The sequence below is a fragment of the Enoplosus armatus genome, chromosome 4, assembly GCF_043641665.1.
Source record: "Enoplosus armatus isolate fEnoArm2 chromosome 4, fEnoArm2.hap1, whole genome shotgun sequence".
NCBI classification, from domain to species: Eukaryota; Metazoa; Chordata; class Actinopteri; order Centrarchiformes; family Enoplosidae; genus Enoplosus; species Enoplosus armatus.
In genome coordinates this window covers 604,939-622,500 of record NC_092183.1, presented here as the reverse complement: position 1 = coordinate 622,500, position 17,562 = coordinate 604,939, and the positions used below count along the sequence as shown (strand labels likewise).

Here is a 17,562-nt window from a genome sequence, read left to right as displayed (position 1 = left end):
GCCTGATATCAACGTGCAGACCAAAGTGTCTCCGGACGCCACAGCCAATCAGAGCAGTGGAACGTGTGACATAGCGGTAGGCTGCTAGGCTAGGTAGCTAGTTCCAACATCCAGTTCACATGTGTTCTAGTTCAACAGCACACACCTTTGTGACATGATGCAGAAGCCAACACTCCCCATCTGTGAGCGACCGTCCAGCTCCTTTAATACTGACGGATGCAGAATGTTCCACAGCAGCGGCAGCCATCTTGGTTGTTTACGAAAATGCCTCAACGACTCTTAAACCCGCCCCATATTAGATAAACGGCTGTGATTGGCCCGACCTGAATCAGGCCGGATGGAAATCTGTCTGAACGCAGGGGGGCCAGACGCATCTGAGCTGACAGGTTCCTGGAGGACTGGATTAATGTAAGTTATGTTATGTTATTGTTTCATGCACATACAACATTTGGATTCATAAGACACCAAAAAAATACTATTGCAGTGGTGAAACCTTTGTCAGACATGAACATAGTTTCTTACACAGCACCATAACGCAAACACGTGGGCCCCCCCGCAGCGAACCCTGAGTGGGCCCCTCTCCTGCAGCACAGTCTTTCATAGTGGTGATATATACAGTATGTGTCATTTCAAACTCACAATGAAATTTAACAGACCACTTTAGAACACTGGACACAAACTGTTGGAGCTTTTTAACATTCCAGGTTATAAAGTGTCCTGATCCCGCGACCACCATGATCGGGCACACTCCGGGCTCTCCCTCCCCTGACGCTGAAGCTGCCATGTAATGAACAATAAAACATGGACTTCATCTTCAGTCTTTCAGTAAACTGACGGTTTTTGTAACTGATGCACAGATTCATGTCAAACGACTTTAGACTTAGACTTAGACTTTTTATTAATCCCACAGCAGGAAATTTACACATCACAGCAGCAAAGACAGAAAGGTGCAGAAACACACAGCAGACAGCACTGTGTCAATAAGAAGTATTTTTTTAAAAAGAAAAAACGACTTTCTTTGTAAAGCAGGAACAATTTGCATCATGAGCATCATGATTATTACACTGTAGTCTGTAATCAATAATCAATGAGTCCATGTCCTGCTGAGATAAAAACAGGTATGTGCGTATTAAGAGCAGCAGAAGAAGAAATTCACCACGCAGACCCCTCTCTTCTTCTTCTGTGGTTGTTTCTGGTTTTAAATTACATTCATCACCATGTCCACTGCCAGCATGCATGGTTGCCACAGCAACGGGGATGCAGCTCCAAATCTTTATTGAGGTTGCCATGGAAACAAGCATCTCCAACCTTCGTACAGAGTGATGTCATACCTGGGGTCTGTTCCAACACACACGTTTAGAGACTGAGCTGAAACCGTAACTGGTTCCAGATCTCAACCGGATCCAGGTTTTCCTCAGCACAGTTCTCCAGATAAACTCAGTTAGCCTGTTTCTGAATCAGGTCTCCACAAAATCATCCAATCACAGAGCTTCACTCTCTGTAGCCGGGTAGCTGATGGCAGGGATAGACTGAACCTCCCAGGTGTTACACCCTCCAGGTGAAGCTCATCATGCCAGGTGAACAGAAGCAGCTGGAGACACAATGGAATACAAAGGTAGGACACGTCTGCTGGCAGCCTCCACATGTAAACATGAAGAGTTAGACAGACAAAGTGTCTGTGAAGACGAGGATGTGCGTCTGTACACTCAAGGGTTTGTTTGATGGTCATTCTTCCACACAAGGTTGTGTAATGAATGTTAACTTTGTTGTTCCTTTATGTTACACACACAAACAACTCAGAGAAAAATATAACAAAAAATTACAATTAATTAACCCCGCTGCAGAGCCCTCCCATCCTGAGCCCAGCACATCCCACTGCTCCTTGAGAAGATCTTTACAATATGGACAACAAAGATCAATCTACTGGATCAGTTGGCAGCTGAGCACAGTGCGGTTGGAAGCCAGAAAAAAGGCAGAGTGAAACCGGCATTGTAGGCGCCATCAGTGTCCAGTCCAATCACCAGCTGCCACCTGCAACTCAGCAGACTGGAAGAACATACAGAACAGGGGGAACAGCACCATCCTCAGGCAGGTGGGGAAACAGCACCAAAGAAATCACGCAATCACATTAAAATACAAATTATGACTCATAACACAGTGGAGGCCACTTGATGACATCACTGTCTCATCCTGGTTGTCTCAGCTGTTAACATGAAGTAGGACACGTGTGACCTCGCTGCTTTAATTCTCTGGTGTTCAGTATCATGAGGAGAGGGTTTCCTTCAGCTTCCAGGCCAGTGAGTCAACACACAGACACACACACGCACACGCACACGCACACACACACAGTTGTGTTTCCATCACTTCAGAGGACATTACATTTACATTAAACCAAGTCTTACATTCTTACACTCTTACACGTTATGGGGACTTTTATGTCCCCACAACATGAGTAGTACAGGACCACACACACACACACACATTAAATGATGCTCTTTTTGTTTCCAGCTGAGTGTGTTGTAAGGCAGACAGAGAGATGCATGCTGGGACGCCTTTGTAGCCTGCTGTGTCCCGGGGGGGGGGGGGGGGGGGGTCTGTGTGTGTGTGTGTGTGTGTGTGTGTGTGTGTAGCTGGTTGCACAGTCAGAAGTGTCAGGCAGTATCACAGTCATACAGCAGCCTGCAGCTACCAGAGAAACCACACAGCTTTAATGTAGAGATGACCAGTTTACTGAGAAATGAGCAGATCAACGCGGGATCAAATTCTTTTCATGTTCAGTCAACTGGTCGGTAATAACCACTGAACCACTGCTCAGTAACCACTGAACCACTGGTCTGTAACCAGTGAAGATGAAGAATCACTGAACCACTGGTCTGTAACCACTGAAGCACTTGTCTGTAACCAGTGAAGAATCACTGAACCACTGGTCTGTAACCACTGAACCACTGGTCTGTAACCAGTGAAGAATCACTGAACCACTGGTCTGTAACCACTGAACCACTGGTCTGTAACCAGTGAATCACCGCTCGGTAACCACTGAAATCCTGCTTGGTAACCACTGGAGCTCTGCTGGTAGACGACCCCGCAAATCCTGCAAGAACGCTTACTATCACGTGTTCTTGTACCAAAACAAACATGGCCACCAACCAGCAGCCAGGTTGAGTGGGATAATGTAACTGCATCTTTCTCTAAACTGTGACACACACGACTGTCCCTGAGTGTGTGTGTATGTGTGTGTCTGTTTAATTATGCTAAGTTGCTGTGTTAAACAGGAAGCATCCATTAACACACACACAGAAGTCAGAGAAGTTAAAGTTCAGATGCTCATAAGTAAACCAGGTTTAGACCTCCTTCAGACTGTCAGATCTGTCGTAGTGATCTTGTTTATGACAACAACATTGACTGTAAAATCATTTGAAACAACCTTCAGATTTTCATGAAGTCAAACCCTGTTTTTGATTCTATTTATTGTTTCTGCAACAGCCATTCATTTCTGTGATATGCTCTGTTTATAGTAGTTTTCACTGTAAGTGGCGGAGTCCACCATTCCTGCGCTGGATTCAGAGTCACTGCAACATGTAATCCAGTGTTACTGTTTGTAGTCTTCAGCCCTTTCTTTGATGTACGATCAATCATTCAAACAACTCCTAAATATACGATCATTTCAACGTGTCGTAGTTTTTCTTTAAGGGTGAAAGTGTATGCTGTCCTGACTGATTGATCACTTTGGACTAACATTAGATTGAAGCAACAAACAGGCCGACAATAAATGAGGATTTATTTCAGATTTACAGGCTCTACACAGCTGTTCAACATCTGTACACAAACTCAGAGAGGAAAACAGAACACACATCCTGAATACATCAAACACTCACTGGAGAAACATGTTAAAGGTTTGATTTATAGAATATTTCATTTAATTCGAGTCTCGAAGTGCAACGAAACAAAAATAATTCAGTGTGAAAATGAACAGTTTAGTTTGACCAAACTCCAGTCTGATGATGAAGATGATGATGCAGTTTACAACAGTTTATATAATATAATAATATAATAATGATTTGATATTCAGATTTGGTGAATCTGCTGATTGGCTTAAGCAGACTCTATCATATCTCATAAATATATAAATACTGATGTTGTTCTGAGCAGAGACTCTTTCAACTCTGTGGTGCGTTTAAAGACATCATGGAGTGTTCCACAGACAAAGTCCGAAAATCAAACTGAGGAGACAAACAAAGAGCAAACACGGACGCTGTGAGAAGATGTCATTTTTTTCACATCTTATAGACTAAATGATGATCGATAATGAAATGAATTGATAGCAGCAGCTCGAGTTAGCAGGAAATAAAAACAAACCAACGAGGCGAGCTGAGACTTGATTTGAACACAGTCACCGTCCTTCAAACAGGCGGACAGGTATAAAGAGACTAAAGACGGCAGAGTTCAGTGATCAGGAGGCAAACTTTCATCAGTGAATCATGTTACTGCTGTCAGCTGACTGTGTGTGAGTGTGAGTGTGTGTGTGTGCTTCCTGTCTCCTCTAAGGCATCTTCACCATCACATTGTTGTACGGTGAATCCTGCTGCTCCTCCTCCTGCTGCTCCTCCTCCTCCTCCTGTGGCTCCTCCTCCCTGTCTTTTTCTTCTTCGTTGGTGCTTTGTGTAACAGGAAACACCCTCTGGGGTCGTTTGGGCACGGAGTAGTCGTCCACCCGAGGGTTGTATGGGTACTCGTGGCCCTTAGGGTCAGCAGCTGTACCCATAATCCTCCAGGCGTCTCCTCTCATCTCCTCGGGGTCGTCGTACACGGAGGTCGGAGGTTTCTGTGCGGCGGTGGCGGCACAGCCTTCGGGCTCGTCGTAAATGTGCTCAATTTTCCCGTAAGTCGGCCCGACAGCGTCGGCGTCACTCAGGAAGAGGTTTCTGATCTTCATCTCGTCGATGCTGTCGTAGAGCGGGTCGGCGCCGGACTCAGCTGCATGACCATGAGCCTGATGGGAGTTCAGGAGGTCTGTCATGACATTGATGGCAATGGTGTCAAAGGGGAGGGAGTACTCTGGCTCCTGGGGAATAAGAGAGGGGGTGCAGGGGGCAGCCACGCCACCCCCTCTCTTCTTCCTCCTGGTGCTGTGCTCCGCGGCATTCTGCAAGGTGATCTGGGAGTACGTCTGATCCGGGGTTGAGCTCAGTTTGGGGCTGAGGCGGGGGTTGGGGTTGGGGGTGGAGCCGGGGCCCGGGGCCGGGTTGTGGCCGGGCTCGGGGCCAGCATGTGGCAGAGGGCAGCTGGAGATCGTTTTGACCTGGTTCTTGTGTGGGATCAGGATGCCACGAGTGTCCAGAGTCAAACTCTTCACACCGGTCAGCGTTTTATCGACCGGAGGCTCCAGACGAGTCTGAGGACAGAACAGGTGACAGAGACGAACCAATCAGTGATCAATCATTTATCCTTCATGTGTATATCAATCAAAGTCTCTCTGTTTTACTCTGGGTCATTTATTATTGTGCCAGTCTTCAGTGACTGAAACTGTCCAGCAGATGAAGCTGTTTAACTCTGATGTTCTCTGCAGCAGTGAATGTTTCTACGAACAGTGTAGTGTGCTGATATATCTTATTATTATTATTGTTATTAATAATAATAATAAAACTCATCAGTGAGCCTCACTGTTGTTTCCTTCATCACCATGAACACACACTCTAGTTTATCTGGACTCAGTCCCTCACACACCGTCCTGCTGCCCGAAATACTCACTAGAGCACCACATGTGGATTCATCCGCTGCTGAAAATAGTCCCCAGCAGATTCACTATTTCCTCCTGTTAGTCTGATAAGAACTACAGCGAGCAGCCGTTTGAGGAAATGACTGAGCCAATCAATTAAAGCAGTGATGTTTCCTACCACTGGGGCGCGATGTTGTTGCTGATGTTGTGAAGGAGTGGAGCTCTCTTTGTCTTTGTGATGAATCATCGGGAGATTTGGAGTTTCGGTCACCATGCTGTACACACCGTCAGCTGCCTGCAGACAGAAAACATCCAGTTGTTAACCTGGAGGACTCACTGATCAGCTGAGGATCCACATATCTTTGTGAAGCAGGTGGTGCTGGAAGCTTGATGACTTTGGGATAATAAACTGAGAAATAATCTTGAAATCTGTGACTATAAACTCGTATAAGAAGAAAACATATTAATTCATTAAATTATTAGTTATGGGAAATGAATCCTTGCCTTCATCTTTATACTCTTACGTGAATGTGTAGATTTCAGATTTATGCAGAATTGAACAAATTAAAATACCACCAATATTATGAACAGAGTTTGGTTCTTATGGTTTTAGCCCATGTTTACTTTAGCAACGGTTACTCTGAAAATCCAGACTTTATTTTGAAATCACATAGAGGCGTCCTGTAATGTGAGCTGACCTGAGCAGCAGGGGGTTGTGGGATATGGCTGCGGGGCTGAGGCAGCAGTGGCGTCCTGCTCTGGACCAGGGGCGGGTTGAGGGGCAGGGGGGGCAGGCTCAGGTCCTGGGGGGTGTCTGGACTCACCTGCCCCCCCCCGGAGGTCTGTCTCTTGGGGAGGGAGATCCGCTGCAGGTTGATGGCAGCTTCCACGGCCTGAAACAGTAAGTTCCCCTGTTTGGTGTCAAACTCAAAGCTCCCCTCGCCGGAGTCACACCTCCGACCGGCCTCGAAGGAGAAGGTGGACTGAAGGAGAGGAAGAACATCAGAGCCGGGATTAAACCAGACTTCATAAAATCTAGACTCTATTCTGTCTGTGGAGTGTCTGAGCGTCCTGGAGTTCTGTCAATGACAAAACAATGATGTGATATATTCAGCGATGACCTTTTTCACGATGTTGAGAGGATGAATTTGGACAAATGAACAAATGAACTATTCAACAATGTGCATCCATCTGTGAAATCTCTTCTTCAGAGGCTAATTTAACTGCTGACTTGTTGCACAAATAAGCAGCATCTAGTAATTCAATAACGTTAGCGAAGCGTTCACGCGTTTGAACGGCTCCACATTAGTAGTAAACAGGTTTTCACTGTAAATCGTGTGTAAATGTACGTTTGTTTTATTCTTATATGGAGAAATATATAGCATTCATACAGTTGAGAATGAGAAATATCTGATTAAGCCAATTTAACAAATTTAGGGCCTGTGTCCACCAAAGCGTTTTTTCCCAGCTGAAAACACCAGGCGCTCTTCTGAAACCGCGCAGCGTTTTTTCAGCTGAGACGCTTTGGTTGCTATGATACGGAATATACGCAGAAGTTTGTGTTGCAAGTATTCTACCCAATTTCGCAGATAGTTTGTGTTATCAACAAATACTGAATGTAAAAATGTCAGCACAAGGTAGACTACTTGCTCAGGATGAAGGGAAGGCTGAAGCACGTAGGGAGAGAGGATAGACCCGCCGCTCTGTCTGCTTTCATGTGACTTTGTATACAAGGAAACATCTCAGTTGGTCTTTTTGGCATTTGTCCCGCCCCTCCTCCACTATGATTGGACGGCTGGGTAAATAGTGGCTAACGAGCGCAACGTTTCACCCACAGTTGAACATTTTTCAACTCTCGGCGACGACTAAAAAATGGTCAGCGCTCAGCACAGAAAAGACGCTCAGCGCCTCGTCAGGCTCCTGGTGTTTGGAGCAGAACGTTAATACGCGGCGCTCCCATTGGAAAGACTTCAAAAAATACACTGACCTCAGAAAAAAACGCTTAGGTGGACACAGGGCCTTCATCATTTAGTCTAGCTAACGTTATTAGCATGGTTTTTAATTTGAGATATACAGTATTGTGTTTTTATTGTGAAATGTTTTTAAATCTTCCCATTTTACGTTGTTAGCATTTTCACTGTATTCCATACTACCTAAACGTGGGTCAGATATTAGCATGCTAATGTTAGCTTTGTCAGTTGGTTCAGTCAGTGGCTGTAAATATTTAGTAACAAACAAACTTCATCAGAACTAACTAGTGAGACAGCAGTCTAAAGTAGGTTATGTATTATTGTATTATTATTGTGATATCATTGTATTAGCAGCTGAGCCAGTACTAATGCTAATGCTAAATGAGCAGGAACAACAGAGCCAGTCTGCTGTGTCACATGGACACTGTGTGTGAATCATTACAGTCTGCTATAATCAGGTAAACAGACAAGAACAACAGCTGTAACCATGGCAACTGTACACAGCAAAGATGGCGACAGCTGCAACAAAAATTGAAAATGCACAACAAAAACAAGACAAGTATTTCACTGACTAATATAAATGTTTTCATCACAATGCTAAAACTAACATTAAACCAGGCGTGTGTGTGTGTGTGTGTGTGTGTGTGTGTGTGTGTGTGTGTCTGCCACCTTGTCTCGTCCAAAGCGGCGCAGGTATCTGTACGGCCAGGTGAACACGACTCCCGTCTTATCGATCAGGTGAAGAGCGTCCACGTCTGCTCGCAGGACGCCGTCTCCTTTCAGTCTGCAGCGATCAGACGCCTCCGTCCTCCGAACACACACTCTGAAGTCACGCACTGACACACACACACACACACACACTGTCAGTCATATTTCCTTCTCTCAGCTTCTTCATTCTCTCTGTGGAGGGATGACGAACTTCTTCACACTGATGACGACTTGATGACGGCACTTTGGACATTTTAATGGCCAAACAATGAATCAGTTAATCAAGAAAATAATCGGCAGTTTAATTGGTAATAAAAATAATTGCTAGTTGGATGCTGATGTCATCTTTCAAATGTTTGAAGACTTTTCAAGCAAAAAGACGAATATTTGATGGTTTCAGCTTCTTCAGTAAAGGGAGTCTCTTTGGGTTTTGGACAAAAGAAGACGTTTGTTTAATCGATGGACAAAGAAAATAATCCGTTTTGAAGAACATAACTGGCCATGAGGTTGAACGCAGTTTTAATCAGAATCAGAATCAGAATCAGAAATACTTTATTGATCCCCGGGGGGAAATTGTACTGTTTAAGGTCCTGCTCACGCCGCAAAGTGTCACTGTGAAAGTCATCCGCCCGTCTTCATGAAACATTGATGACGACTCATAGCGCGAGTTGGTGAACTGCTAACATGCTAGCCAACCAGGAACATGCTAGCACTAATCAGAGGTTGTAGGTTTGGTTTCAAAAGGGTGTGTGTGTGTGTGTATGTGTGGGGGGGGGGGGTTACACTTCAATCTAACACTAACACAAGCCCCCAGGAAGTGACAGTGTGTCACGCTGAAGGCTTTATCTCCATATGTGATAGGATGTTAAACTGAGAGCACAAACTGCTTTCACACCTCTTAGTTAACACAGAGGAAACCACACACACACTCTCACACAGGTGTGTGTGCTGCAGGTGTTTGAGGATGTGGGGAAACAGTAGCAGCTTCAGGAGCTGCACGTCACGACCTCAATTATACACAAAATGTTACTGCTGTGGTACTGCAACACTGTAGTACTTTTGATATCTGTCTTATGTATTCATGACAACTGAGTTTATGTCTTCTTTGTATTTTTGTCTAATTTTTATCATTTCTGTTTGTTTTTGCTCTTTTGGCTCCTTTTCTTCACTTATATAAAGCAGTTTGACTGAACTTTATTCCCTCATTCTGTCAGCCATTACATGAATGAAATGAAATGAAAACTAAGAGTTTAAAGCATCTGGTGAAGAAATATCAGCTGATTTAACACAAACACAGAAACAAGCTAACTCAGATCTGGTGTTTTGGGACATTTTACACCATAAAGATAAACCAGCTGAGCTCGCTCTGGGGGACAAACTCTGTAAGTGAGACTGTGATTCCCTTTCAGTCAGTAGTTTGACTGTGAGGCTGCAGCTCTGTTATATTTAGGTATATTGAGGTACATTCAGGTACACTGAGTCATTCTAACCACATGAACATATATTTATATTAGAGTTGAGTTCTGGTTGACCTCGTTACCTCATGCACCACCAACTGAATGTGAACTCACAATAAGAGCTGCAGCTCAGGTAGAAACCAGTAGGGGATCAATGGAAACACAGACTCGACTGAAAACATGAAACACAGAAGAAGTTAAACCGACGAGTTCATTAGAAACGATTCAGTTCAGCTTCCTGTTGAGAAACAGGAAGTTTGTCCTGTGAAGATAAAAGCTGAGGACGTCCTGCGGCCGCCGGCCACTGCAGCACTGCAACACACACACACACATGCACTGCACTGCGCACTGCAACACGCACGCACTGTGAACCACACCTGTTCTCGGCACTTACTGTATATTTAAAAAAAATAAAATAAAAATTAAACTGCACTGCACACACACACACAAACTGCACGCACGCACACACACACACACACACACTGCACACAAACTGCACGCACGCACGCACGCACACACACACACACACACACACACACTGCACACACACACACTGCACACACACACACACACACACACACACTGCACACACACACACACTGCACACACACACACAAACTGCACGCACGCACACACACACACACACACACACACACACACACACACTGCACACACACACACAAACTGCACGCACGCACACACACACACACACACACACACACACACACACACACTGCACACACACACACACACACACACACACACACACACACTGCACACACACACACACACACTGCACTGCGCACACACACACGCACACACACACACACACACACACACACACACACACAAACTGCACGCACGCACGCACACACACACACACACACACACACACACAAACTGCACGCACGCGCACACACACACACACACACACACAAACTGCACACACACACACACACACACACACACACACACACACTGCACACACACACACACACTGCACACACACACACACACACTGCACTGCGCACACACACACGCACACACACACACACACACACACACACACACAAACTGCACGCACGCACGCACACACACACACACACACACACACACACACACACACTGCACACACACACACACACACACACACACACACACACTGCACACACACACACACACACTGCACACACACACACACACACACACACACACTGCACACACACACACACACACACACACACACACACACTGCACACACACACACACACACACACACACACACACACACACACACACACACACACTGCACTGCACACACACACACACACACTGCACACACACACACACACACACACACACACACTGCTCAGAAATGTTCAACACAACGATCTCTGGACCAAAGGCTCAAGTCTTACAGGTCCAGGAGGGCTGGATTACAGATTAAGGGGGTCATATTAGGATCGAAACCCTCCAGCTGCCTGATGCATAAAAGTCTTTACAACGAAAATGTCTGAGTGTTCGTCTGGTTCTGTTTATAAATCTCAACTTGCGTCACAGCCACCTACAGGTTACACTGTCACACATGTCAGCTGTGTGTGTGTGTGTGTGTGTGTGTGTGTCTGTTGCAACACATAGATGCATCATTTTAGCCGCAGGCTGCTAAATTTAGCAGCGATGGGAAAAGAGCGAGAGAGGAAGTGAGGTCTGGTTGGAGGTGTGACAGGAAGTTGTGACTGAAGGTGGAACTGAAAACGGCACGAACATGAGGAGGTTTGGAAGAATATTCAAAACCCTTCAAGACTTTTGAAGAGTTTTATATTTGGCTGCTTAAGTCATTACTAACACGTTTTTAAATGTTTGTGAAGTGTCCAGATGTTCTGCAGGTGGTGAACCACAGCATTTGTCACAGTGGTGGAAAGTTACTAAGTACATTTACTCAAGTCCTCTACCGAAGTATAATTTTGAGTATTTCCATTTTCTGCTATTTCATACTTCTACTGCACTGCATTTATTCACAAACTCCACAGCAGAACATGAAGTTATAAATATAAAATATACAGTATATAAAGTATAGCTCCACCTTCAGCAGCTGCAACATTAAAGTGGTGAACGCATGAACGCATCAATAATTACAATCACTAAGATAATATATATTATTCTGCAGAATGAGTACTTTTTCTTTTGGTACAAATCTTCTGTTTAGAAACTAGAACAGCAGACAGACAGGTGAACAGACAGGCATACCTGGCTCTCTGCCGCTGTACAGTGAGTTGTCCTCCATTCCTTCATCTTCATCCACTCTGTTTCCTCTCTGCAGGCTGCCTCTCTTCACACTGTGCTCCGTCCAGCTCATCTACACACACACACACACACACACACACACACATTATTCAATAATAGGTAATAATAATAATTAATAAATAATAAACCCTTTGATCACATCAGATCTGAGACATGTTTCAGGTCTCGTTCACACCTGCAGTTCAGATCCAGATTAAAGAAATAAAGGATCCAACGTGGCCTTTGAGTTTCATATTTAAACATGAGGTCACATGACCGACACGTCACTCAGTGACTGGACAGCTATGGTGATGTCATCCTGCATCATCAGAGCTACATGGAGCCACAGAGAAGAATCAGATTCAGGACTTCACTGAACCTGGTGGGTTTATTGATCTTCTCTGGACCTCATTGGAACACAAACACCTTAAATGTCTTCACAATCTTTCAAATCAGATTTTGTGTCTTTGGATCTCCAGAAAAATTTAAAATATCACTAAGAGGGAAGATGAAGAAGATGAAGAGGATGAAGAGGATGAAGAAGATGAAGGAGATGAAGAAGATGAAGAGGATGAAGAGGATGAAGGAGGTGAAGAGGATGAAGAGGATGAAGTAGGTGAAGAGGATGAGGAGGATGAAGAAGGTGAAGAGGATGAAGAAGATGAAGAGGATGAAGGAGGTGAAGAGGATGAAGAAGATGAAGAAGATGAAGAAGGTGAAGAGGATGAAGAAGATGAAGAAGGTGAAGAGGATGAAGAAGGTGAAGAGGATGAAGAGGATGAAGTAGGTGAAGAGGATGAGGAGGATGAAGAAGGTGAAGAGGATGAAGAAGATGAAGAGGATGAAGAGGATGAAGAAGATGAAGAAGGTGAAGAGGATGAAGAGGATGAAGGAGGTGAAGAGGATGAAGAGGATGAAGTAGGTGAAGAGGATGGAAAGGATGAAGAAGATGAAGAAGATGAAGAAGGTGAAGAGGATGAAGAGGATGAAGAAGATGAAGAAGATGAAGAGGATGAAGGAGGTGAAGAGGATGAAGAAGATGAAGAAGATGAAGAAGGTGAAGAGGATGAAGAAGATGAAGAAGATGAAGAGGATGAAGGAGGCGAAGAGGATGAAGAGGATGAGGAAGGTGAAGAGGATGAAGAGGATGAAGAAGGTGAAGAGGATGAAGAAGATGAAGAGGATGAAGAAGATGAAGAAGATGAAGAGGATGAAGGAGGTGAAGAGGATGAAGGAGGTGAAGAGGATGGTGAGGATGAAGAAGAGCTCGTCCAGGAGACTTTCAAAATAAAAGTCTGTCAGCCTGTGTATTAAATGTGTGCAGCCCTGTTGATCAGTCAGTTTGTATCTGAGCAGACAGAAGCTGCCGTCTGATTGGCCGTCTGCCGTCATCCTGCTATTTATAGTCACACAAACAGTATTTCACATTAAAACAGTAACAAACTGTTCTTTTACATTGTGTTGGTTCAGTTAGCTTTAAATTTGGATTTTATTTTGTGAAACACTTCATGAAGCTCCGACATGATCCTTAACCAGCTTTCAGCAGAGGAGACGGACAAGACGGACAGCCAATTCAGATTCCTCTCAGTCAGTAAAATGGTGCATTGTGGGATGTGACATCAGAGGTGGCCGGCTCACCCGGTCTGTGACAGAACACTATTTCTCTGAAAGGTTGTATTTCTGTTTAGTTTTTAGACGTTTGTCACATGACGTCTGCAGAAGAAACACCACAGACGGAGCTGAAGCTGACCCGCCATGGAAAACATGACGTGTGATCTTCAGGCAGTTTCCTCTTTGTCACACGAGTTAAAGCTGCTCACAGGAACTCAGCAGGTCCACGAGCTAAAGTTAGCACAGCAAGTCAAGGCTGGTTTGACAGACAGACAGACAGACAGACAGGTTGAATAGTCCTGCTGTGTCTGTAGAAAGACACTTCCTGTGCTGCATTCACGGTCCCCTCTGAAAATGGGGATAATCACAATTATGACAACAGTAGTAGTTGGCGGTATTATTACGTCAGCATGTGTCACCACGGTGACCGGCAGCATTCAAACACTGATGTGACTCCATTAAACACCGCAGCATCATGTGATCAGAGACTCATTAACACTGAGGTCGACCCCTGATCAGACCTTAGTTCAGTTACTACAACCGTCACATGACCTCACCATGTGACCTCACGGCTCTCATGTGACGTCAGGAGGTCTTTCTCTACACACACCTGAGGAGGACCACTGACATCACAGCCACGTCGTGGTTTGTCAACATGTGCAGGACTCAAAGAGTCCTTGCCTCAGACCTCCTCTCTGCTCCTCCTCCAGTTACCTTCAAACAAGGATGCTGATGATCGTGCGTCACACGACTCTGCTGGCACACTGATCATATAACTGGTTGAGCTGGAGAAGATGGATGATTAGGTGTGTAAGGACAGTCCAGTACTGATCCAGTACTGAACGTATCCAGATCCAAATCCAGTTTTGATCCAGAGCCAGACTAGTCTGCCGTCACAGCAGAGTTTCTGCTTAGAGCAAGTTAATTAAACCAGGTCTGATGTGTTAATAACAAAGTGTAGATGCTAACAAGATGTGTGTGAGTGTGTGTGTGTGTGAGTGTGTGTGTGTGTGTGTGTGTGTGTGTGTGTACCTACAGGGAAGGCGATCTCACACAGTTTGTGTGTCCAGTCGTCCAGCTGTTGTCTGTCTGCTGCGAACACGTAGATCTTCTCCGTGGTCTCGATCAGGAAGGATCCCGTGTCTCGGGGACAGCCGTCCATCTCGATCTCTGACACCCGGATACAGTCCGCCAGACGGATCACCTAGGATACAGGCTCTTATCACCTAGGTAACGGTGTCCATTATCACTACGGCAACAGATCAGAACTGAGCAGAAGAAATCATTGCATTATGAAACGTGTGGTGTTCCTCAGCACAGAGTACAACCGAGAGCAATAAAGTACAACCCAGTACAAAAGGATATAGTATAGTAAAGTAGTACAGGACAACAGGATAGAAGACAGTAGAGTGTATTCTACCTTCTTGTGTTCTTGCTGTCTGCGCAGACTTTTGTCGTTCTTCTCCACACCTCCTCCTCCATCTTTACACTCAAAGAACTCCAGTCTGGATATTGAACAGGAGCTTTCTCTGTACAGGACGCACCACACACGCTTCCACTTCTACACACACAGACAATAAGAGTTACAGGAGACTCTCAGGTACATCTACCTACGTGAGACTTTAAATGCAGGACTTGTAGTGATTCTACTATGAAGTACTGCTACTTTTAATTAAGTGAAAGGTCTGAATACTTGCTCCACTGCTGCTGCTGGTAGAGTTACTGTTACTGCTGCTACATGTTGTGTTAGCATTAGCGTTATCTCTGCCGCTGGTAAAGTTACTATTACTGCTGCTACATGTTGTGTTACCATTAGCATTAGCTCAGCAGCTGGTAAAGTTACTGTTACCGCTGCTATATGTTGTGTTAGCATTAGCATTATCTCTGCCGCTGGTAAAGTTACTATTACTGCTGCTACATGTTGTGTTAGCATTAACGTTATCTCTGCCGCTGGTAAAGTTACTATTACTGCTGCTACCTCCTCCACTGCTGCTGCTGGTAGAGTTACTGTTACTGCTGCTACATGTTGTGTTAGCATTAGCGTTATCTCTGCCGCTGGTAAAGTTACTATTACTGCTGCTACATGTTGTGTTAGCATTAACGTTATCTCTGCCGCTGGTAAAGTTACTATTACTGCTGCTACCTCCTCCACTGCTGCTGCTGGTAGAGTTACTGTTACTGCTGCTACATGTTGTGTTAGCATTAGCATTAGCTCTGCCACTGGTAAAGTTACTATTACTGCTGCTACATGTTGCGTTACCATTAGCATTAGCTCAGCGGCTGGTAGAGTTACTGTTACCGCTGCTACATGTTGTGTTAGCATTAGCATTAGCTCAGCGGCTGGTAAAGTTACTGTTACTGCTGCTACATGTTGTGTTAGCATTAACGTTATCTCTGCCGCTGGTAGAGTTACTATTACTGCTGCTACATGTTGTGTTAGCATTAGTGTTAGCTCAGCAGCTGGTAAAGTTACTGTTACCGCTGCTATATGTTGTGTTAGCATTAGCATTATCTCTGCCGCTGATGAAGTTACTATTACTGCTGCTACATGTACAGTTAGCATTAGCATTAGCTCAGCAGTTGGTAGAGTTACTGTTACTGCTGCTCCATGTTGTGTTAGCATTATCGCTAACTCAGCGGCTGGTAAAGTTACTATTACTGCTGCTCCATGTTGTGTTAGCATTATCGCTAACTCAGCGGCTGGTAAAGTTACTATTACTGCTGCTACCTCCTCCACTGCTACTGCTGGTAGAGTTACTGTTACTGCTGCTACATGTTGTGTTAGCATTAGCGTTAGCTCAGCAGCTGGTAAAGTTACTGTTACAGCTGCTACATGTTGTGTTAGCATTAGTGTTAGCTCAGCGGCTGGTAAAGTTACTGTTACTGCTGCCACATGTTGTGTTAGCATTAGCGTTATCGCTGCAACTGGTAAAGTTACTATTACTGCTGCTACATCTTGCGTTAGCATTAGCGTTAGCTCAGCAGTTGGTAAAGTTACTATTACTGCTGCTACATGTTGTGTTAGCATTAGCATTAGCTCAGTGGTTGGTAGAGTTACTGTTATCGCTGCCACATGTTGTGTTAGCATTAGCATTAGCTCAGCTGCTGGTACCTTTCCAAACCTCTGCTGCTGCAGGTACAGCATCCCCTGCTTCCTGATGTCCTCCTCCATGATGGCACTGCAGGTCCTCCTCCTCTCCTCCTCCTTTCTTCACCTCTTCTGTTTCTTCTCTTTGTGCTCCACTTTTCTCAATGCCTGCCTCCTTTCCTCTCTTCCTCTTCTTCCTCCTCTGGTATCTCCTCCTTTCCTACCTTGTCTCGCCTCCTTGTATTTCCTCCTTGCCTCCCTCACCCTCTTCTCTGACTTTCGGCTTCCTCTTCCGCTTAAAGGCTCAACTGCTCTCGCCTCCCCTACTTGTTGTCCACTTTCTTCTTTTTTACTCCTCCTCTGCGTTGTTTCTTACTCTTTTCGTCGCACTTCTTTTCGTGAGCTTCTCCTGTATCTCCTCCTCCTGTTCTCTTTCACCTCCTCTTCTCTTCTTCTTTCTCTTCTCTCTTCTTCACTCGACTGTCCAGTTTGGAGGTTTTCAGCCTCTCTTCCCCTCCTGCAGTAGTTCACCTCCTCCTTTCTTTCCTCCCTCTCTGTCTGTGGTATCAGTGTGATGCAGAGAGAGAACGTTGAGTGTGTCATCTCGGTTTCCTGCCTTCACACTCTGTTGCAACATGTAATGCAGAACTAACCGGCCGTGTGAACGTGAACCTCCCCTTTCAGTATCGGCCCCCCCTTGTTTTATTCAGACGAATCTTCTGCTCAGAC

General features: G+C 45.0%; 1 protein-coding gene across 1 annotated transcript; it reads right to left on the bottom strand.

Moving 5' to 3' along the window:
* Positions 1 to 4,540: 4,540 nt before the first annotated feature.
* On the bottom strand, positions 4,541 to 16,917 carry dok2 (docking protein 2). Its single transcript, XM_070903739.1, has 10 exons — positions 16,858 to 16,917; positions 15,166 to 15,306; positions 14,782 to 14,949; positions 12,104 to 12,207; positions 9,747 to 9,754; positions 8,356 to 8,522; positions 6,415 to 6,699; positions 5,895 to 6,011; positions 4,667 to 5,392; positions 4,541 to 4,609 (listed from the first exon to the last, which is right to left on the bottom strand). The coding sequence occupies exons 1-10, from the start codon at positions 16,915 to 16,917 to the stop codon at positions 4,541 to 4,543; spliced, it is 1,845 nt and encodes a 614-aa protein (XP_070759840.1).
* Between the last annotated feature and the right edge of the window lie 645 nt (positions 16,918 to 17,562).

Bases quoted from the DNA above. Each gene is read 5' to 3' on its own strand.
- dok2 (XM_070903739.1), bottom strand. From the start codon at position 16,917: ATGGAGGAGGACATCAGGAAGCAGGGGATGCTGTACCTGCAGCAGCAG. The intron at 6,012-6,414 runs GTCAGCTCACAT...TTCTGTCTGCAG, and splicing joins CACAACCCCCTGCTGCTCAG to GCAGCTGACGGTGTGTACAG. The intron at 5,393-5,894 runs GTAGGAAACATC...TTCTGTCCTCAG, and splicing joins AACAACATCGCGCCCCAGTG to ACTCGTCTGGAGCCTCCGGT.